At 55.4% G+C, this 23213-nt stretch overlaps 1 protein-coding gene and 1 pseudogene across 6 annotated transcripts in view; one reads left to right on the top strand and one right to left on the bottom strand.

Annotated features, from left to right (window-relative positions):
* Positions 1 to 2684: 2684 nt before the first annotated feature.
* Positions 2685 to 8330, bottom strand: LOC308508212 (septin-10-like; annotated as a pseudogene). Its single transcript has 4 exons — positions 7074 to 8330; positions 4024 to 4139; positions 2844 to 2897; positions 2685 to 2750 (listed from the first exon to the last, which is right to left on the bottom strand). The product of its transcript is annotated as a septin-10-like (transcript).
* A 13430-nt stretch (positions 8331 to 21760) lies between these two features.
* Positions 21761 to 23213, top strand: part of CFAP46 (cilia and flagella associated protein 46) — an 88670-nt gene continuing 87217 nt past the window's right edge. For all 5 annotated transcript variants that reach the window (XR_013994987.1, XM_081074304.1, XM_081074302.1 and 2 more), the window contains exons 1-3: positions 21761 to 21848; positions 22317 to 22441; positions 22667 to 22798. Coding sequence is in view for 4 of the 5 variants with exons in the window: in XM_081074304.1 (XP_080930430.1) it covers positions 21800 to 21848; positions 22317 to 22441; positions 22667 to 22798 (306 nt within the window). In the remaining variant the exon portion in view is untranslated. The remainder of the gene's footprint in view (positions 21849 to 22316; positions 22442 to 22666; positions 22799 to 23213) is intronic.

Here is a 23213-nt window from a genome sequence, read left to right on the forward strand (position 1 = left end):
TGGCTTTCTTCTGTGGAACAGATTTATGTTGTTTTTGCGTTGCTTCCCCTAGCTTGGTCCCTACCGGCCACCTCCTCGTGTTTCTGCGTTGGTCCTGTCTTTGGAGCTCATCTCTTTCTAGACAACTTTGTAATGAGAGATTAGCCTGCAGTATGTTTGACTCCCTGCAGGGCTCCCAAGTGTCCTCACATGCTTCCCCTGATTGCTCTTGGGACGTGTGTCCTCCCCCGGCCCTCTGCCGCCTCTACTTCCCACCCAGCCTTCTCCCTGGAGCAGTTGTTTCATAGGTGGCTCTGGGTCACTCCCCTCGGAGCCCTGCTGGCTTCCAGGTGTGGGGAGGCCATTCTCAGAGGAGCTGGGAGGAGCCCCGTGGCCGCCTCACCTTCTGGGTGATGTCCCTCAGCACAGTGGCCACTCCTTTCCTCCCTCGAGGCTGGAGGGGCCCAGCTTGCGCTGGATGGCTCTCTTGGCTGACAGGTTTGCGTCCAGCCCCCGCGGCTCCTTCCAGCCTCTGCTGTGTGCGGTCCTGAGGAGATGTGGGTTCTCACGGGGATCCTTCTCTACCAGGGCCTCTCTAGACCCTTGGGCCAAAATTCTGATTTATGGAGGGGTGTCCTTGGCATTCGGACGTGCAGCCTGGTGTGGAGAGACCAGTGTCCGGCCTGGATCTGGGGTAGCCAAGGTTCTGAGCTCACAAGCTCCCCTCTGCTGTGCTGACCCTGAACCGCACAGCCCAGCTGGCCGCGTGCTTCCTGGAGCCGCTCCCACAGAGCAGAGCCTCCCGCCTCTCTGCAGCCCGCCAGGCCCTTCCACTCCCAGTAGGTGTGTGCCAGAAGGAAAACTCACCCTCATCCCAGCCTTCACCAACCTGACACCATGGGGAGCAGAATGCAGGCTCCAAGTGATGAGAGCTAATGATCACTTACACAGGAGGACGCGTGGGGCACAGCCACTGGGTCTCAGTTGGGGACACTGCACTCACCTTCTCACATCCCTCCCCCTCAGCAGAAGCCAGGGACAGCCGCTCAGCCAGTGCTCAGGGGCACAGCGGGGAGGGCAGGTCAGAGGAAGGAGCCTGTGGGGACGCAGGCCTGGTAATGTCACCCACTGTTCCTAACAGGCTCCAACTGGGCCGGCTTCCCGCCTTCCTCGCAGGCCCAGCGGCCTGTGGCTGCTCGTCTGCCCCCTGTCATGAGAGTGGACCTCACAGTCCCCATGGCTGGACTGGCCACAGAGCGCCCTCAAAGTTTGTCCCAGAGCTGGCTTCCGGGGAGGACCCAGCGTGGTCTGAGGACGGCTCTGATTCCGAACACAGAGCCTTCAAATGCCGGAAGATTAGCGGGCTTTTGATATGCGGCCAAAAATAAAATGGCGTGATCAGCAGAGAGCCGTGTCCCCTTTTCCTTTGGGTCGCCAGACAATGAGAGGACGCCCTTGGCTTTCATTAGAAAGTGCAGGAGTTTTTAAACAAGCCTTTATGTTAGGGAAGGAGCAGTGGGACTGCACCTGCTCCCAGGGCTCCTGGGGCTTCTGGGCGAGCGGGGCGTTACGTTGCTCCCACGCCAGCTCAGATGATGTGCTTTTTAAGTTTATTTTTAACGGGAACATTGGCCTGTGATTGGGGCCAGGACGGGAGGCAGGGTCTGACCCAGGAGACACTTGCTGTTGAAACGACAGGTCTCAGAGCCTGGCTGTCAGCTGCCTTCGCCCAAACCTGCCAGTGCTGAGTCCTACCAGATACCCAGTGGCTGGGCTGCAACAGGGGCTCTCGTCCCTGGGACGGCCATGTGCCGGGCTGGCCGGCAGCATCAAAGGTTCTGCAACAAGACAGGTGTCAAAAGGCCACAGGTGTGACACGCACAGCCCTGGACGAGAGACTCGGTGTCATGTGTGAGCACCCAGCCACAGGGACCCGGCCCAGCCGCACCGTGCGCAGGGGCCTCAGTGCGTGTCCAGGAGAAAGATGGCAAGTCCCTCATCCCATCTCCCTGGACATGGTCAGGGCACAACTGTCTCTCCTGGGACATGGAGCAACTCCAGTTCAGAAGTGGCTGGTGTGTGGCCTCTGGTTCACAAGCAAGGTGAGGCTGGTGGCTTCATTTCCATGCGTTGTGTGGCCCCAGGACCTGGCCATGTGGTGCTCAGGTTACAGCCAGCTCGGTGCTCTCATGCAGCTTACACTGCAGGAAGGAGGCCAACCTGGTTGGCTGGCTCATCTGCACTTTGTCATGTGTCACTTAGGCAACGCGGTTACTTACTGGGGCCCTGGGTGGCCAGGACTGGGAGCTGTGCAGCCCAGCCAACTGGCACTTCCGCACCCCGTACTCCCCACTCAGATGTCCCCCCACGGTGGGGAAACACAGCTTCATCTGCTGGGTACTTGCTCAGAAACACAGGTGTTCTCTCTCCTGAGCGGAGGCTCAGGATTCCATCCTGAGAGGAGACTCGGGGCGGCGGGCAGGCTGCCAAGGCCCCTGCTGGTGTTTGAGGAGGCGGGCGGCCTCTGGATTCCTGCGAGGATGTGGGGCCTTGCCCGGGGGCTCCCCCGAGGAGTGTGGAGGGTGACCGTGCAGCCCTGCCCTGTGGACACGGGCACTGGTACTCCCCACACCCTGGGCCCCCACGCCTCTGCTGGCCTGTCCTAGACACCGTGGGGACCAAGTGTGGGACCTGCCCCTGGGTCCTCACTCCTGGAGGTCAAGGGCTTCTACCCCAGCAGAGGGAGAGACAGGCCCGGTGCCATCGCGTCCCTGGGGGACACAGGAGCCGGGGTTCCTTGGAGAAATGTGGCCTTCATCCCTCACACAAACACAAACCTGCTGTCTGTCCCGTGCAGAACTCACCCAGCCCTGCAGCTGTGACCTGGGACCCTGGCTGATGACTGGCTGAGTGGACACCTGAGGGCGGAGAGGCTGGGCTGACCACAGTGGTTCTCACTCGCTTCTCGCTCTTCCCCAGGTTAAGCACTGCTGAGAGCTGCCTGGTGCCAGGGCGCCCACCTTTGTGCCAAGCAGACAGCGCTGGGGTGCACAGCTCTGAAGCAATCAGATGGCCAGCTCAGAATCAGGTACCTTCACATCTGCCTATTCCCACACCTGGTTCTACAGAAACGACCAGCCGGATGTGTGAGTCCCTGGGGTTCTCAGGGATGGCTCAACCCTGTCACACCACAGCCTGTCCCCAGCAGCTCTGTCACAGCGCCAGCGGCCGAGTTGTGGGCAGAGCTGAGCCCCCTCCCCTCCGAAGAGCTGCTCTGGAACTTCTCAGGGTCTCAGCAAATGAGTTCTGGAAACAATACTGCAGACACAGACCCACGTCGTGCACCCGTTGGGCCAGTGAGCCCGGCTGCGGGCTGGCTCCTGTTCTGGGGCCTGATTTCATCGTCAGATGCAGCGCGTGTGACCTGCACACCCCACGTGGCAAGGGCCCTGGGCTGTCTGCAGGAGAGGAGGGAGCCGAGGTGGAGCCACCGGCGTGTAGACTGGGAGGCAGAGCCGCTGTGATGCTGGGCGGAGACTTCAGGGATGAATGCTCCCCCCCCTCCCCCCCGGGGGATCCAGACACATGGCTCGCCACGGGGTCACCTCCATGATTCTGTCCTTGGGCCCCAAAGCCACTGTCACCGGTGTGGTAACATCAGGGTGCGATTTTACCGCTGCCCGTGCTGGCTTTGCGGCTCCCCCAGGATCAAGTGGAAACCTCGTCCTGTGGCAGAACCTGTCAGTCACAGAGCGAGAAACAAGAGCCGGCTCTGCAAGCTGGGGGGCATGGAGGAGGCTCGCTGGGGTCGGCCGCAGCTTCTGGAGCCAAGGACATTCCTGAGCCACGGCTGGAAGTTCCCACCCCACGCTGGGATGGGGTCGAGAACCTGTAATGTGCCCAGAAAGACGGTGGGAGACGGCAGCAGCCCTGCTGGCTCTGAGCTTCTCGGAGCTCATGTCTCAGTCCCCGGCGGCTCTCCCTTCCCCCAGGGGGAATGCGGGGGTCCCCAAGGCCTGCCAGCACCATCCCCACCTTCCTCACCTCCTCCGTACTTTCCAGCATCCTCTGTGCACCTTCCCGGCAGCCTCGGCACATCCCTAAGCTGTGTCCTTCTGCTGCTGGCACCAGCTTCTCCTCAAGAACAGGCAGCCCTGTCCCTTCGGTGGAAGACGATGGCGAGTGGATGAGGCCCCAGCCTCGGAGCTGAGAGTGACTCTGCCCTGGTTGCTTCTGCGTTCTTACCCCTCTTCCTGCTTCTCAGGCTGCGCTTTGCCACCTCAGCGAGATGCTTCTTCACCAGCTCTCTTGGCTTTTGAGTTCCAGTGCCCACAGCAACCAGAGTCAGGCCAGCCGGGAGGCCCATCATCCGGGGCTCTGCGAGAGCTCCCCCAGTCACTTAGGTGCTGAGGGTGCCCCGTAGGTAACAGACCCACGGAGCTGGGGAAAGATGGATGTGGCCAGCGGGACAGTAATTCTGAACCATCCCATGAGACCCACCACGTGCACACACAGAAATTAGCAAAGCAGTGATATTTTGCCGTGATCTGAAGAAATTGGGGCTTCTGGCCTGTAGGGACCTGCAGGGGACGTGAGCGTGACGTCCTCATGTCTGAGCCATCATAGCCCTGTGAGGGGACAGGGGTCCTCTCCTGCGCCCCCACCCACAGTGCCAACCCGCCTTTGCAGGACTCTGCCCTGGTGGCCCCAGGACACCAGACCCTGAGGCGACGATGGTACCTGCAGTTTTAAGTATGGGGTTCATAGATAGTGCTGTCCCAACATGGCACAAAGTCATAAAGGGACAGTGACAGTGGCAGCCATCATGTCAGCAGTGGAGAGGAGCCATGTGCGCCCATGGGGTGGGAAGTGCAGGGTTCTTGTCAGGAATCTTTACGTGTGGTTTCAAAGTCACAGACATCTGAGTGTTCTCTTAAAGCGTATTTCTCACCAGATTGTGGGCAGTGGTGGCCTTGGGGCTGTCCGGTCCCCTCTGCCTTCTGGAGACAGTGACCCAGCCCACAGCCTGAGCGCCCAGACAGTGAGGACCCCAGTCCAGCCCACCCCACAGTGACGCAGGCCCACAGGGAGGGCAGCGTGCAGAAAGTGTGACTGTAGGAGCCGAGGTGTCATCTGGACTAAAACAGTGTGTCCACGCACCTGGCTCCTGGAAGGCAGGCTCTTGGGCAGAACTGCTCGCGTGGACGGCCTTGTGGAGAGTTCACGGCAGGAGCCGCTGGTCTGCAACCCGCGTTCTCGTGGGCGGAGCGGCAGCCGCCCAGGGGACCGTGAGTACCTAGTAAGTTGCAGTCCTAATTGGGACATTTGCTTTCTCCAGGTCCCCAGTCACGCTGACCAGAGTCCCCATAGAAAATGACACGCTGGGCTGGCCGGCCCCTCCTGTCGGTGCTCTGTGTTCACATGGGCGCCAGGGGGCCTTACACGCGCTTGCTCAGCCTGTTTCTTGGTTTGGAGGCAGTTGGGTGATTCCCTTTTAAAGCTTCCAGAAGGTGGTTGCAGTGTTTACATTTGAGTCCCTCTGACAAAGAAACGGAAAACATTTCATGGGATTTTCATGGTAACTCTCGTCCTGGATGCCTTCCAGGCTGCTGGTTCTGCGACACGTGCCTTCTCGGCACCAGGCTGGCGGCTCAGAGGCCCCCTGTGGTCTCTGCCAGGCACAGCCAGGCACCTGTGGGCTTCTGGAGGGTGTGAGGACGCTCACGTCAGCTGCGCCACCAGGGGAGGCCCAGCCTGGCTTCGTCAGCACGGGAGTTCCTGAGCATGGCACACACATGTGTGTGCGTGCACGTGTGTGTGCACTTGTGTGTGGACGCAGCTGCAGGCAAAGGTGCTGGGTGGACAGGACGCTCTGAGACCCATTTTAGTCTGTGAAGCAAAAAGCCACAGTGTTGGGAGACATTAGTTTCTTGATCTCTGATCTGTAAAGAAAGTCCAGGTGTAATTGTTTAGGGAGGAAACGGCAAACATTGTGCTTCAGTCAAAGCATATCGACCGGTACCTGAGCTGTTTCTTATGTGTTTTAAAGGTATAATTAACATGTAACAGAATTCATTATTTTAAAGTGTATAGTTTGACAAGTTTTTAGAAATGTGTAGAAGAATGTTCATTTCTTTATATGATGGACCAGCACTCCACTGAGCGGATGTATGTGATCTTTTTTTTATTTATTTACTGATCGATGGCTGCTTGAGCGCTGCAGTCTGGGGCTATAGAAATGAAGCTGCAGGAAACACTGCACAGGTCTTTCTGGCTGTAGGTGTGGCTTCTCACGAGTGAGCCCCTGGGAGTGCAGGGGCTGCGTCACTCGGAAAGTGCATGTTTGGCCACACAGCATGTGTCCCCTGCATGGGATGGAGCTCCCACTGCGCCCGTCCTCATTTGCTAGTGTCCCTCCTCCCACCACCTCACGGAGTCTTCGTTCACGTCTCCCTAATGAGTGGCGCTGGACATCTTTTCACAAGTGTATCTGTCATTCATTCTGTTCAAGTTCTCCAGTTTGAGGAGATCGTTTGCCTTCTTTATTGAGTTGCAAGGGATCTTTAAAAAGTTTCGCAAAACTACGGAGAGGTTCATTTCAGAGACATAATACATTTTAAAACATAGTCCCCAAATTTAACTTTTTAGTATGTATCCAAAAAAGGTTCATCTTGGAATATAAATGCAATCAGAACGCCATAATATGAGTGAGTTCTGTATTTTCATCGGCGCTGACCCTGGTCTGGGTACAGTGCCCTGCAAAGTGACAGTAAGTGGGCCGCGGGAGAAACGAGCTGGACTCATCACAAACCAGCAACTTAGAACCTTCGAACGGCAGTGAATGGATAAGTGCTGTCATCCACTCTGGCTAATGCGTTGTTGCACTTAAAAGTATTTTTTCATAAATGGCAGTAACTGCAGCCATTTGCCAGACACCGAATAAGTGACACAGCAAATAAAAACAGCAAGAAAATCACAGCATACTTCTAACATTTTAATTAACTTTTGCTTGTGGTGACCTGTGGTCTGGAACCTTTGTTTTGCCTGAAGTTGGAGTCCGTATGGGCCTCGTCCTTCTTCATTCAGGCAGCCACCTGTTGCCATTAAGGTCTGGTTCTCGTGTATCTCGGAGGTGGCTTTCTTTATAGAAACAGAGATTATTTCTTCTTCCAAAAGTCTTTTCTTAAAGCTTCATTCTCTCTTCTTGCTGAACTCTGTTCAGGGGCTCCAGTTTGCTCTGTAGCTCTCTTTCTGCTTCTTTACTTGCAGCACGGACACCTGTTTCATTTCGTCTTCGTTCCTCTGACGTTCACCATAAAATTGTGTCTTTTGGCTCCGTAGGTCTCTGGGAGACTGATGGCCTGTTCTCTGGGCCCACATCGGCAAAGCCCACTTCCTCCCATTGCAATGCCTGTGGAGTTCTTTGCGCTTGGTGTGGGTCTGTTCTCACAGACCCTCTGTCTCTGTACAAGTGAGCATTTCCCGGAGCCTTACAAAATCTCAGTGGTTTTCATTTTCCCTGGTACCACACCCAAGGGTACTGGTGAGCTTTGACCGTCCAACGTCTCCCTCATCCACGCTTCCTACAGCAGCAAATGCAGAGTGTCCACTCATCGAGGCGTTGGTTTTAGCTGTAGCTTCCTCATCTGCTGGGAACTGGTGTGTCTGCACGCCGCTGCTGAGCAATTCACTGCAAGCTTGAGCTTGAAGTTCTGTGACGCGGTTTCTGACATGGCCTCCGCTTTGACAGTCACCTTGCTGTCAAAGCTCTTGCTGGTGACAAGGTCAAGTGTCTTTAGAGTGGCCTGTTGGTGAGACGAAGCAGAGGGACGCCGGGTTCGAGAACCATGGTGGTTGGAGCAAGAATGCCTGCTCCCCTCCCCAGTGCTTCCGGGGCTGGGGCCTCACACAGCACCTGTGTGCTCAGCGCCTGGTTGGCAGCTCCCGCCTGGTTATTTGGTCACCACCTCCCCCTGTATTCACGGTGGTCATGCTTAGTCGAACATTACTTTCTTAGAATTCACATGTCTGAGCTTTAAGTCTAACATGTGGGTAAAATGTGAGGATTCATGGTCTTCAAAATTAGTATGAACTAACGCATCCATCAGCGTTGATTTTCCAATCCCAGTCTCCTCAACACAGAGAATATTAAAACAAGCCTTGCTCAATGGAGCTATTGACCGTATGATCAGGCACACTCTCAAAACCAGCATGCCAGACCTAAAGAACAAATATTGTCTTTTTTTGTTTTGTTTTGGTCTCTGTTCATCATAAGATACTTGGGACGACATACAAGTTTTTGTTGCCATGTGACACTGAAAGAGAAGGTGCCGTGCCACCTTGGAGGTCATGAGGGTCTGGAGCGGGGGAGCCAGTGGACCGAGGTCCAGTGAAGTGGAGGCCTCAGCCTCAGGCCCCCGGCCCCAGCAGTGCATCCCGAGGGCAGTGGAAGGCCGAGGGGCCTGAGGAGGGCGTACAGAGCCCGCCAGCCTCCGCTGGAGGCCTGGGAAAGGGCGCGGCGAGACTAGTCTGTACGGGCTCTTTATGCGTTCTTCCGGAAGTCCTTCACCAAATCTGTGCTTTCTCAACTCTTGCTGTCAGTCTGTGGATGGCTTTTCCATTTTCTTCAGTGTCTTTTAAAGAGCAGATGTTTTAATTTTGGTAAAATCCTACTTGTTGATATTTTGATGGTTTTTGCTCTTTTGTTCTTATCTAAGAAATCTTTCCCTTGTCTGCGATCTCACAATTTTTCTTACGTTTCCTTGTAGAAGTTGTGTAGTTTTAGGTCTCAGGTTTCGGTCTCCAATCTGTGTCAACTAACTCTCTGAGTGTGGTGTGAAGTGAGGGTTGGGGTTCATCTCTTTGCAGGTGGGTGACCAGCTGTCCCAGAACATTTGTTGAAAAGACTGTTCTTCCCCCATTTCATGGGCATGGCGCTCTGGTAGAAAATAAATTTCGCATGAATGTGTGGGGCAGCTGTTCCTCTGGAAACATTCTGTTTCTTCCTATCAACCAACCTGTTCATCAGTCCAACGTACAGGTTTGTTAAGGAATGTGTGGAGCTTACGGAAAATTCATTTAATTCAAAATACTTCAATTCTTAAAATGAAATATAAAGCTCAGGGAAATGTGAGGCCCTGAGGTGAGGGCAGGACAAACAGGGGTGGTGGATTAATGACCAGTGGTCACAAGTGCTGTCCAGACGTCAGCTGAGGTCAGGAAAGGTCCTCTCATGGCTGCACATTTAAGCAAAGCCTTTGCCAGCACTGCACTGAGGAGCTGTGGTGCCGCGTGGCTTCCTGTAGAGGAAGTGGGGTGTCTTCCCACCCCTGAATGGAGGTGACCTCATTCAGAGGTCAGACCTCACGAGGCTCTGATCACGGCTCCTTGAATCTCAACCAAAAGCATTTCCCCCAAGTCTGCCTTGGGGGGCCCTGGTGACATAATCCCCACAGCTTTGTGCGGCTCGCTCTTGAGTTGAAAACGCACAGAATCCTGGGAGGTTCTGGTCCTGCGTGCCCCTCAACCACCCTCCATGGGCGTGGCTTCTGCTACCCCCTGCCACCTGGAGGGTGGACACACACCCTCCAGCCTTGGGAGGAAATTTGTGGGCAATGTGCGCAGCACCCTCTGGTGGCCACTGTCCTGACCCCCAAAGCTGCCTGTCCGTGTGGGTACCCTAACCTCTAGCAGAGTAGGTGTCCAGGGAGGGGCCCTGGTGGGGTCGCAATGTCCGCAAAAGCCCCAGAAAAACACCGTTCAGCATACCTTCTGATTTTGCCAGGAATCTTGTCCTCTCAACTCTGCGTCCCCAGAGTGTGTGCTACCTGGGCCTCTGTGGTCAGTGCTGGGAGTTCACATGTTCACCTGACATTCTGCCCTGAACAGAGAGGAAGGTTGCAAACCAGGGATGGTACCTGCAGCACATCTGCTCATCTGGGCATCTGTGGGGCCAAAATGCCCAATGGGGCAGCTGAGCGGAGGGGCCACCCCCAGTGTCCTGGATCGTCCAGCCGTGGGGTCAGGAGGAATGCAGCCCCTGGGCCGAAGCATTGCCGTCTTTGACCTGGTTCCCAAGGAAGCGGTGAGTCAGTGTTAGAACCCAGCCTGCTCCAGGACAGGAGGCTCCTGGGCAGCCATGGGCGCTGTCCTGACCACAGGAGGTTCAGCTGGCGCCTGTGATTTGGAGCTGCACCCTCGGGGAGCGGCCAGTGGCCTCTGAGTGGCCATCTGCCTCCGACCCTCCTGGCACGTGGAGCACGCCTTAGTGATGGATAGCGTACTTCCCGGTCGGCCTCTAGGAAACCTTCCGTGTGCCCCACACTCCCTCCCTTTCCTCACCTGCTGACCCTACCAGGCCCGAGCGCCGGTGGGGGACCTGGCGCCACCAGCATGTTGGAGACTTTGTGCTTATGGAGCCTGGACTGCTGGAGCGAGGCCATGGGGCTAGCACTGGATGGGACGTGAGCGAGAACTAAAACTGTGGTGCTAACACTGTGACGCTTGTCACAGCAGCTCCTGAACCCACCAGCAGTGCAGGGCGTGCGCTCCGCCAGCTCCGTCTGCAGCATTCGCAAGCGTTTCACAGGCCTCTGGGCCGGACGTGCTGCGGGCGCCGTCTGTCAGCACAGGGTCTCAGCCTTGAGCAGGTTGAACAAGTCGGGGCCCTTGAGGGCGCCAAACGTGTGGTCTTCTCTCTCCCCCGCGTACAGAGATGAAGGGGAGCAGGGCAGAAGGAAGCAGCCTTCTGCATCTGCCCGGAGTGTGGACACAGTGGCCCATTCCAGGCCAGCAGAGACCCGGGCTGGGTCAAGACGCCTGGGCAGCCTGGCCGGTCTGCTGAGGCTCTTTTAGCCAACACCAAATGACTCCTTGGCAGGAGGGGGCCGAGCTGCTGGTTTGCATGGGGGATTTCCTTCCTGTGCCCTACCCTCGGCCACTGAATGCTGACAAGGGTTCTTGAGTGCTGGCCGTGTCTGCAGTGGGCCAGGGACACCCACAAAAGCAAGCCAGCAGAGTCACTGTCGTCCAGACCTCGCCCCCAGAGCAGGCCCGGCACCCTGTTTGGGCGGGAGGAAGAATCAGCTTTGCCCTGGGGCTGAGCTGGTGCCATCCTCACCTGGACCAGACACCCCTTACATCTTTTAGACGTTGGGCCCCCCATGTCAGCAGTGACTTCGCCACTCCCTCCCGCCACCCTGAGGGGGAGCCCTGACCATCAGCAGAGCTTGGCCAGCTCCAGCCTCCCTGTCTTGGGCCATCCACTCCCAGGAACGGGGACCTTCCAAACCTCCCGTTACTGCGGCTTGGAAGTCGTGATGGTGGCCACACCATAGCTGGCTGTCCGTGGAGCACGTCCTCCGCTCTGAACTGCCCTCAGCGGACACTTAGCTTTGTTTCTTTCATGGTCATTGTCAACCTTCCAAAAACCCTTTGGGGTCAGTGTTAAAAAGTTCAGTGCCTTAGTCAGAAAAGAAATAAGGACCCTCCAGTGCTCAGAGCGTCCCCTGACCTGTACCCTGGGAGTTTTCTTCTGCACTTTGGACGGTCTACTGTTGCTGGGTCAGAAGGTGGCCCCAGCGGACCTGGAGCAGTGTTGAGAAGCAGGTACAGGCTTATGACAACCACAGGTCACTCCAAGCCACAGGCGTCCTTTGTGATGGAGCTGAAAACAGACCAGCATTAGATCTTGACTCACACCCTCCCTGAGACAGTGCAGTTTGACCTTGAGGGGTCTCTATGACCCGCAGACAGACACGCACAACCTCTCGATGGCCAATTTTGAATTGGGACGAAGTCACTTCCCTTGGTGAGCCCTCCTACAGCTGTCAGTGCCTCGCCTGGGGACCCTCTCAGAGTGAGGCCGCACCCCCAGAGGTCCCCAGCAGGAAAGGAGCCAGGTGTCCAGGCATCGGGGGCCACCTTCCCTGCCTACACTGGACAAAGGAGTGCACCATGAGAGTCCCAGGTCGCTGGGGGCGCGTGCGCTGTGTCTAACTGACTTCCCTGAACTTTTTATAGAAGGCAGATGATTCTTCTCTTCCTGCTATATGGTTTCTGCCAATGTTGGCAAAATCTGGCTTCAAAACTCTAAAGAAAAAGGCTCCATAGATCTCAATGATAAAACTTGGTAAATTATATATCTACACCTTTCTGAGTTGGAATTCTTTTCGGGAGCTGGCAGTGGGTTTCTACGATGTGTACAGTAACCGTTCCCAGACTCCTTCACTGTAGGAAAGGGCGCCAGGGCCTGGCATGCTGCTGATGCTGAGTGGCAGGCCAGCCTGGAGTTCTGCCAAGCAGTCTGCAGCCTGAGGGGCCATGACCCCCCTGGGACCCTGCCCAATGGGGAGAGTGTCGCTGGGAGACATCAGGGTCCAACGCCTCACAGGTGAGCCTGCAGGGCTCCCTGGCTCACAGTTAATAATGAGTTGCATGGTGCTTTCATGTGTCACACCCTCCACTCCCCCAAACTGCCTGCCCACAGTCCTAGTCCTGGCGTCCTGCCTGCCCAGAGGGCGTGGGAGATTGTTAGGGGCCTGGGGATGCAGGGGGGTGGCAGTTTGCAGCCAGGGCTCTCCAACTTCAGCCTGAGGTTGAGCCTCCAGCACAGTGAGCCCGGCTGCAGGACAGAGGTGCCCTCAGGTGGGCACTGTGCCGCCTGCACGGGGCCCAGGACAGAGCGGACAGCCTTGACTGCCTCCCCACACTTAGCTGACAGCCTTCTCTCACACCAGCATTTTTTAAATATTTCTGACGTTCCCCTTGTGACACTGTGACTTACAATACAATATACGTGTGTTGTGAGCAGGACACAGCTATCCAAGGAGCCGTGGAGCCGTCTCACACACGTGTGTGTCTGTCCACAATGTCAGACTTCATTAGAGTCAAGCCATGGATCTGGTCCTGCTGACTCCGTTTCCCACGGACGTTAACTGAGGCTGCAGCCAGAGGCCTGTCTCCAGTAGTGGAGGAGGAGCGGTTTTACACAAGAGGGTCACACAGGTGTGCAAGCAGGAGGGTGAGGCATGGCGAATCGAGTCTTAGGAAAGAAGGATGACAGTCCCGTGTTCAGCGAGAGTCCCTTGAGCACTGGTGTGCATTTAGTTGGGCGTAGGGCCGGGCTGGTGAGACGGTCAGGAGGTGAGGCTTCAGGGGGTCGGTCTGGGACGAGCACAGGAGTGGTTGTCAGCTTGGGTGAGGGCTGATCTTATGCCCAAGAAAGGGTGCGGTGCCCCCATCTGCAGTCTGATAAAGCGCCCAGGTGGTCACACTCCACCCTACGTCTGGAGTTACCTGGTTAGGGCGTCCACTGGGCATGCCTTTCCCAGGAGGCTCTGGCATGACTGTCACTTTTTGACTGACAGCCGTCAGAATTATTAGCGTCCATTTTGTGTTCCCAAGGAATGCTCTGTACAATATATTTGGCCTTCGTCCCCATTCCCGGCACAGCGCTCCTAAAACCCTTGACTTTCCTAAGTGATGAGAGTGACCAAGGGGTCTGTTGTTACGTTAATGAGGTGACTTCTGGAAAGCCCCTCTGGGTGGGGCAGGTGCCAGGGGAACCAACCTGATATGGGAGGGTTGGAACTTTCAGTCCCACCCCTGCCATCCAGGAGGGGAGAGGGGCTGGAGGTTGGGTCCAGTCACCAACAGCCACTGATTTAGTCGGTCACACCACGCACTGAAGCCTCCCTAAATCCCAGAGGGACGGTTCGGTTCAGACAGCTTCCGGTTGGTGCACACGTGCAGAGGTGGGGAGAGATGCCCGCCCGGAGAGGGCACAGCAGCCCCTGGTCCCCTCCCCCAGACCTTGCTCTGTGAGTCTCTTCTGTCTGGCTGCTCCTGAGTTAGACCCTTTTGTAATAAACCTGAGATCTGGTGAGTGAAACGTTTGTCTGAGTTCTGGGAGCCGCTCTGGCGAATGACTCCAACCCGAGGAGGGGGTGATGGGAACCCCTGACCTGTAGCCGGTGGCTGAGAAGCATGGGGGACACCTGGACTTGCGAATAGAATCTCAAATGGGGAGGGACAGTCTTGTGGGCCTGGGGGGTCTGATGCCATCTCCCGGTAGACGGTGTCAGATGGAGTTGAATGGAAGGAGCCCAGCTGAACAGCCTGTGGTGTTAAAACACACACACACATTGGACTCGTGCATTACAGTCTCCCTTTTACTAAAATCTTGATGTGTAGTTTGGACTAAGACCTTGGCGACTCCGGGCCTCCCTCCGCTGAGCGTGCGATCCCCGGTGTAGCTGGTTGAATGGTGTCCTTCAAAAAGGTGGTCCCCTGGTCCTTGTGAATGGGACTTTATCTGGAAATAGGATCTCTGCAGATGTGGTTAAGGGTCTCAAGAGGAGGTCGTCCTGCATTGACAGTGGTCCCTAACTCCAGTCACTGGTGTCCTCAGGAGACAGGGAAGAGGGAGGTTTGAGACAGATAGGGGACAGAGAGGGGAGCAGGCCGGGGGGCGATGGAGGCAGACCCTGGGGCCGAGGATCGCGTGAGGACCCCAGGAGCTGGAAGAGGCAGGAAGGAGCTTTCCCTGGAGCCTCAGGAGGGAGCCTAGACTTGCGTTTGGACTTTGGCCTCCAGAGCTGTGAGAAAGTACATTTCTGTAACTTGTGTGGCAGCCCTAGGAAACCAATGCCCGGTGGGTCACCAGTGCCTTGTCCCTTATCCCTTCTGACTGTGGCTTTGGGGATGCTCTCGGGAGCGTCCTGGGGGACTAATGCTGAAGGGGGTCGCAAGGGCCTTGGGGCCACGTGTGCCCAGGGGGTGTCCTTACTCCCCTGGAGGTGACAGCCCAGCCTTCTCCCTGCACCTTCGGAGGTGGACTCTGGACGGCTCACTGCTGCAGGAAGTGGTTTTGATGAGCAAAACGGGGAGCGGGGGAGCAAGCCAGGTGAGGTGGGGGTAAATCCTCAGACAGGATGGGGCCTCAGGCAACTTGGGAGAGTCACTGAGACTCATAAAGCAAGCACAAAAGCCCTTACATTTTTCATTTTTAGACAGTGTGCGTTTATAAACAACTTTATTCCGTTTTCACTTGGGATGGGAGGGCATGTAAATTTTAATTTCAATAACTCAATATGAGGGCTGTTACTCTTGCCCACTTTGTTTCCTTGGGAAGCTCCTTGCCGAATGACGGACAAGCCAGTAGCTTGGTAAATAATGACACACAGGTGAGCTGCGCACGTCTGCTCTCTCAGACCCCGTGACTGCTTCAATGACTAGTAGAAAGCTCCAGAGGCTGCCACACTAGGCGTCCAGGGGGCCAGCGGGGCCTCCCGCCCCTGCCCTCTTGATGTCATTTGTTTAGAATTAAGGCAGCAGTTTGTTTCATTTTCCAGTTCATCAAAGAATGATACTTACACTCAAGGTGTACCTCCTAGGGTCGGGTGTCTGGGTTCCACCCCCGGGGACACTTGTCAGCAGCCCTGGATTCTGTTCTGGCTCCTGCTCAGGTCGCTCAGGTTGGGCCTGTGAGCAGGTGAGCCCCTGGCCGCTGCTTCCGCCTGGAAGGAAGCGCCCTCGTGGTGAGGAAGACAGACAGGAAGGGGACTCTGCTGCTGGGGACACACAGCTGGAGAAGTTTGTCACACGGTCACACTCACATACTGTCACACTGACACACTCACACGTGGTCACACACACATTTCACACTGACACACACACTCACACTCACGCACACGGCCGACCGTCCTCAGAAGACAGGGTCTCACGTGCCTGCAGCCAGGGTTCCTGGGGCACAGGCGGGAAGCTGGCCATTTCTGTTTGCACAGAAACGCTGACACCGTCGCCGGCCTTCTGCAGTCTCTGCCCTTCACTCTGGCTTGAGCCTTTGGGGGTATAACTGAGACCAACCTCAGTCTAAACACTTCCCAATTTCCAAGCATCTGCTGACATCACTGATTGGTGACACCCCCTCCATGCCCCCCGGAGTAGGAGCAGGCCTGCACGTCCCCTCTGCCCCCTGCCTGGTGCCCACCGGGCTCATGGTCACTCGTGGATGCAGGCAGAGTCCCAGGCCCGCCGTCCACCCACGTTCCCTGGGGCCTGAGCAGACAGTCTGGACTCACGTGTGTTCTTCCCATGAAGGGACAGTCTGGGCTGACCACAGTGCTGGCTGCTGGTGCAGTTGCAGGAGGGCTGCTTTCCTGGTAGAGTGAGGCGGGAGTGCATTCTCTCTAAAGGAATGTGGGAGCACGGTCTGGGGACGAGGGTGGTGACCCCCCTGCAGGTGTGCATGGCCTGGTCCCCAGAGGGCTGAGCCAGGACCACTGTGTGACTGTCAGGCCAGGAACAGTTGCTGTCTCATTAGTGGAGCCCTCTCACTCCACAGTTGTGTTCACTGCTCACCTGCTGTTTGCCAGGTGGGGGGCCCGTGTGCACTGAGGAGTGGGGCTGTTACTGGGCAGGTGAGTGGGGTGCAGGGAGAACAGGGTCCTTCTTACCTGGGGGGGCTGGTCACCCGCTTGCCCCTCTGTGGGGACAGAGCCCCAGAGAGCAGTTTCCAGGCTCTCGGCCTCATGTGGAGAAGTGCTGGCTCGGATAGTAGATGGCCGTCAGCTGTGGCTGGTTGGCCATCAGCTGTAGCCATTAAGCCATTGGTCACTTATATAACTGCCGCGGCTACGGAGGGGAGCCGAGGAGAGTGAAGGAGGAGACTGAAGGAGTGTAAGGAGAGTCGAGGACAGTCGGTCGGTTGGCAGCAAAGCGGACAGCAGGTCGCACGTCGTGTAAACCCAGCCTCCAGTGAGACCATAGTGCTATGACTTCCCTACCTATGGCTCCGTGGGTGTTCCTTTTTGGCCTCACCATGTCCTGCGTTCCTATGTGGGGAGCGGGAGCTGAGACCCCGCAGGCCGCCCCGCCAGACACCCGCACGACACCCTCACCCACCCCAGCCTTTGGCTTTGACTGCTGCCTCTGTCTGGGCAGACTCCCCGCGGCAGGCGGACACTGGGCCCTCCCGCCTGCAGGCCCGGCCTGCTCCAGCCCCGCCTCATGGCCTCCACTCCTTCCCTTTGTTCTTTCCCACCTGTCACAGCTCCTCACACACTTCTGAACCAGCACAGGTGGGGGCAGGCGGTGCTGGCCACAGTCGCTTAACAGACAGCACTGCTGTTCTGGGGTCGTGTGAAGCCAGGGTCGCTGTGGAAGGTGAGCCTCCCTCCTCTTGCCGCCCTCGACTTGCCTCTTCCCTGGGGAACCTTCTGGATTCCTGTGATGCCTCGACTTCCTCAGTGACCAGGGTGGGAGGCAGACAGGGGAGATGATGCCTGGGGCCTTCCGTGGGTGCGTGCGTGCGTTTCCCCTGGTGGGCAGGGGGCAGGGGAGTCGTGTAGAGGTTGTGGCGTGGGGCTCTGGGGCACGGCGAGGGTGCATTTGCGATTTCCACAGGGACTCCCAAACTGCCCTCCGTAGACGGCGTCGTACCTGGTTACCCTCCCACCAAAAGCATGTGATTTTCCCTTTTTCACATTGTTCCCAACCAACGTCTTGTCAAACTTTTGTATCTTTTCCGAAACCGATAGGTGAGAATTCTGTCTTGTTCTCCGCGTCGTCGTCTCTCTTCACTATGAGCTGATTACGCTTAAACACACCTGTCTCTTGTTTGAGCAGCTCTGGACTCTTGCCCACGCTTTTATTGAACAGGGTGTTGTTTCCTTACAGGTTTGTAAGGGTCGGCCTGGAAGTCAGCCCTCTCTCTGGACTCCGTGTTGCAAATACTCCCTCAGCCCTTATGTGCCTTGGACTTGCTTATGGTGAGATTTCTATCATTTAGAAGTTTTCATGTGTATTTATCAGTCTTTATTGTCTCGTCGTGGGTTTTATGTCATGCTTTGCCGTTCCCAGACTGAGGATTTTTATAATCCTCTTGCTTTTTTTGGGAATTTGTTGGTCTCATTTTACGCCCGTTTAGCGTTGATTCTTGAGCGTTCGTTTCAGTGTGAGAGTGCGGTCGGGTTAGGGTTGGTCTTGGTTGTTCACAGGGCGGTCATCACAGCGCTGCATGGCCTCTGTGGTCAGCGGGGGGGCTTCTGGGGGTTCCCCCCCTTCGCTGCCAGGATCTGTTCACGCCCAGGAGCCACCCTAATCACTGGCCTTAATGAGACGTCTCCTGCGCAGCAGGACTGCTCTAACCTCACTGTTGCTGCAGAATTCTTTGAGTTTGTGTGCATTGTTTCCTCAAAATAAAATGTTCTTAAACACGCAGACTTCCCTCCGTGTTGTGTTGTTATTATTCCTGGAATCACCTGTAATTCACAGTGCACTTTATAGGTTGGCTTGGGGGGAATTCACACCTTGTACATGACAGTTCTGTTTGTTTTTTTCTGATCTCCAGTCACATTTCCAGTTTTCTTTGGGAATACCTTGCCTGTTTCTGGCCAGGTTTCTTCCTGGGCATTTTACCTCTGCTATGGTTGTGACAGGTGACTGTGACAGTGGTGCTTTCTCACCTTTCTTCTAACTGCCGTTGCGTTGCAGGAAATCTGTGGGTTGCTGCAGCCACTTTGGCAGCTGGGCTGTGGGGTCTCCCTGTTTGTAATTGTGCCCCTGGGTGCCCAGGTCCAGGTATGCAGCCATACCCTCCAGAAATGAGGGTAATTTACCTCTTTCCTTATGGCTGTCCTCTGACTCCTTTTGTTAAATTGCGTTAAGATCAAACAGCTTTGTCTTGTTTCTGACTTAATGGGAATGACCGTTAAGAAGGATCTTGGAAAATGCTCATTTCTTCCTAATTTATTTAGGGTTTTTAATTGAGAATGGATGCTGGATTTTGTGAAGTGTTATGGAAATAGTCGTACATTTCTTCTGGTTAAGCTTGTAACACGCTGACTGAGAAGAATCGATCTGCTGGTATTAAACTGTCATTGAATCCCAAAGGGTGATCCCACCTGGTCACGACATGGCGTTCTCTTCTATGTTCTGCTATATTTCACAGACTTATATTTATTTAAGATTTTTACAATAGTTTTCATAGCGAGATTGGTTTGTAGTGTACATTTGTGTGATATCTTTGTCAAAATTGATTGTCAGTGTCATTCTGCCTTCATAAATATAATTTGGCAGCTGTCCTCCTTTTTCTACGCGTTAAATAGCATTAATTATTAATCTGTTTAAAGGAGTTAATACCTGTAGTGTTGAGCCTTTCTATCCAAGAATATGTCAGTTCCTTCTTTCTTTGCCTGTCTTCTGGAAATAGCAATAGAGTCATCTTTTCCTTAAAGATTTTGTGCCTGTCCCTGTGCAATGGTCTGGCCTCTTTTCGGGGGCAGGTAGTTCTTTAACAGCTTTCCTGATTTCTTCTGTGGCAGTTGGTCCATTCGGAGGTTTTCTCTCTTCTGGAGGAGAATTCATATTTTACATTTTCCTAGAAAAGCATTAATGAAAGCAAAGTACCCTCTTAGGATTTTTAATTTTAAATCTGTGCGATTTCTCCTTATTCTTTTGGGTATTTGCACTTTCCCATTTTTCTTTCTTGGCAAGAGGCTAACCAGGTGTTGGGTTTATTAGTGCTTTAGTTCTTCTGCTTTCTAATTATCTTCTGTTATCTTTTTAATTCCTTCCTTGTGCTTTTCTTAGTTTAATGCCATTCTTTTCTAAAACTCGAGTTGGATGGTGATATTACGTTTGGTTTATAATCAAAGGTATTTCTTTTTCTTCCAAGCACTGCCCTTGACCGTGATGTGTGTGACTTTCTCTGGATTATTTTTAAGATACACTATTTAATAAATTTAAGTTTTCATTTCTTCTTGAACCTAAGAGTTAAGATAGGTAATTTTTTTTGTCAGTAGGGCTGTTTCATTTCTAGTTGTGTTTTAATGTCTAATTTTGCTGTCTTATGATTGCACACTTTTCTCTGTCCTGTTCCTAGTTTGGGGACTCTCTTGAAGGATTTTTGGTAACCTAAAAAGGGAAAACAATAAAATAGAAAAGCCATTAGCTAACCTAACCAAGAGAAACAGGGGCACACAAGAAGGAAATAGCAATAATATCCACAGATACAGATGAAATGAAAACCAACCGCAAGACTACTTTGTCAAATCTGGATGAAGTCAATGCTTTTCTAGAAAAATGTATAAATTACCAAACTGACTTAGGGCTACAACACTCAACACATGTGAACAAACACACGAACATAGATGCACGCATAGGGACATAGACACACACATATGTATACACGAACACACATACACGTGCATACACAGCCACACAAATACATTCACACACGAAAATACACATGTGCATACACACCCGCCCTGTGTGGAAAGATGGAGACCTGAGACTCTGCTTTGAGGAACAGGCAGCGGGCACTGGGGACCTCCTGCCCCAGGGGTGCAGGTGCCAGCGGGAAGCCAACCAGGAGCAGTTGGGGTGAAGGCTGCCCTCAGGCTGCCGCGTTCCTGTGACATCGGCGTGTCCTTTCGGGCAGTGCCTGACCGCTTGGTGATGTTGGATCTGTTTCTCACAGAGCGCAAACAAGGTGGGGGGTGACACATGGCATCCCACAACTTCCACACTTGATTGTCTGGTGAAAACAGCACCAGCGCAGCTGGGGCTGACCTGAACTGTCTTCACCAGTTGGAGCACCGTCCAGTAAAAATAACTGCGTTTCACTCTTAATGTTTAAGGCTGCTGTGTAACTAGAAAAATGAGTGTTAATATTTAATGCTCTAGGATTCGGAAAATCTCTTAGCACATAACGTTTGGAGATACTTTTTTGGCGGGATTAAATATTTTATAACTGCTGTGCACCTGGTGCCCAGTGTCTGAATAAACAGACACAGGGAGAGCGTCTGTGAGAACCCACAGCTGGCGAATGTCACACAGTCTTCTCCCTTCGCGATGGTACACGGCCCTAGACCCCTCAGGGAATATGGAGTTGGGGTTTCAAAATGATAGGGGGGGAGGTACCCTAATTTATCACATATAACAGTATAACGGACATGTGCATATATGTGCATGTATGTCATCATGGTTTGCATTTCCAACTCTGTCTGAGGACACGTGGACTCACTGCTGTCAGAAGTCGGCCCACTGGCCGGTGGTCTGCACTTGTGTCCTAACCTCCAGCCGCAGGCAAAGCCGAAGCTCCCTTTCAAAGTGGCTCCCTGTCTTGTTTACTTTTTTGACGAGGGGACCCGGCCCAGACAGCGGCCCTTTCCTGCCCACGCAGGCAGCCGGCCACACTGTCCCCTCCGTCCTCCAGGCCTCGCCGGATGCCGCTCCCTCGGGTCCTCTTCAGGGTCCCTGCATGTGCTCTGGTCGCCCGCCCGGGTCTCAGCCTAACTGTCCCGCTTGGGGCTCTGTCCCCAGCGCGCCCCCCACTGAGGATCAGACCTGAGCAGCTGCCGGGCTCCCTGCGCTCACTCCCTGTTGTGGGGTGTCCTTTGCCCACAGGCCGGTGCAGCGCTGGCCCAGGGCACGGGAATACCCGTTTGTAGAATGAATGCGTGGAGGGCTGAGGAACACGCGAGCCGGTCCCTGCGAGCGGAGGGGGCCTGCCCACGGCCGGGGCCGCACCATCGCGCGGGCCGCGGGTGGGTGGGTGGGTGGTGGGCGGAGCCTGTCCCCCGCGGAGCGGGGACAGTGGCCTCGGGGCTGCGGCGGGGGCGGGGGGTGGGGGAGCAGGACCAGGCTCAGCCCCCGCCTCCCCTCCCTCCGGCCCCGGGCGGGGTGACTGCGGGGAGGGTTTGCCTCGGGACACGTGATCCTGCGGCCGACTCGTAGGGCCGGTCTGCGTCCCTCTGTCGCTGGGCAACCGCCGGCCGGTCCGCAGGAGCGAGGCAACCGACTGGCCGAGGACGCCATGGACCTGGTCATCACTCAGGAGTTGGCCCGCGCCGAGAACCAGCAGGGTGGGCAGGGACCCCCGGACGGTCCCGGGGAGACCCCAGAGCTGCCAGGAGACCCCGCCTCGACCCTCTTGACCCCTCCCCGCCTGGTTCAGTGACCCGCCCTCCCCCACCCCCCCCCCACCCCCCGCCCTCCCCCCCCCCCCCAGCCAGCGCTTCGCGGCTTTGACCTGGACACACACAGGCACCCGGAGGGCCTTCCCTGAGACGCGGCTTTGTCACCCCAACCTGCTCTGAGGCGGGGCCTGCCTGCGCCGCCGGGTGGGGACGGGGCCCTGCACTGGCGTCTTGCCCCTGGCACTCTTCTCCCTGGAGGTGGCCAGGTCCTGCCGCCCCAGAAAGGGGCACAGCCCTGGGGCTGCCAGCCTGACCCCAGGCCTCTCGTGGACCCTCCCGACTGTTCCCACCGCTGCTTGTGCTGAGATGGGTGCCTTTGCCTGATCATACCTTCCCCGACTGTTGTGCTGGCAGACGCGGCCTCCCTGAAGAGGGCTTACGAGTTGATTAAGTCCGCCAGCCTGGGGAGATCGGAGTTTGACCCCACTGAGAGCTTCAGCCCTGACCTGTTTGTTCTGTGTGCGGAGCAGGCTCTGAAGGTCATTATCCCAGGGGTCCCAGGGCCGAGCCTTAGGACACCTCTGTGTCTGGGCTTGTGCTGGAAGCAGAAGGGGACTGACTGAGGAGAGCACAGGCCTCAGGGAGGGGACTGCTGGGCCCTCCTCAGGCGTCTTCTGGGCTTCTCCATCCCAGTGCATGGGAAGGGGGCAGCGCCCTCCACTGCCATCTGCGGAGACCTTTCCTGGCTGGGCGTTCTCTTGCAGATGGGGCAGCTGGAGATGAGCGAGGACTGCATCCAGATGTACTTCAAGGTGAAGGGGCCCGTCACCCAGTTTCTGGGCCGAGCGCACCTGTGCAGGGCCCAGCTGTGTGCTCCCAAGTCCACAGAAAACCTGGTGAGACATGGTTTGTGGGGCCCCCCAAGGGGTCCTCCCCTCCCCCGATTTAGCCCATGTGGAGCCCTCACGTGTCCAGTGCTAACAGTTTCCGTGAGATGATGGGTTCACCATTCTAAAGTGAACCGATTGGGTCTGTCCTACTAGAACTTTTCCCCTGAGGCCACCCTGATTCTCCTCAGAATTCTGTATCACAACGGTTACTATTTCACCCCCCTTCCAAAGTTGTGTCAGGCTAGACAGATCTAAAAGTATTTTTCATTTTTCCCCAGTTAATTTTCCTTTTGTAAGTTTTTTGTTAGTTTCAGGTGTAAGAAAACAATGTACTAGACATTTACACCCCTCACAAAGTGATAATCCCCCCAATTTACTACCCTTCTGAGATCATACAGCTGTTATGATTCCATTGACTCTG

Source organism: Rhinolophus hipposideros, assembly GCF_964194185.1.
Source record: "Rhinolophus hipposideros genome assembly, chromosome: 15".
Lineage (NCBI taxonomy): Eukaryota > Metazoa > Chordata > Mammalia > Chiroptera > Rhinolophidae > Rhinolophus > Rhinolophus hipposideros.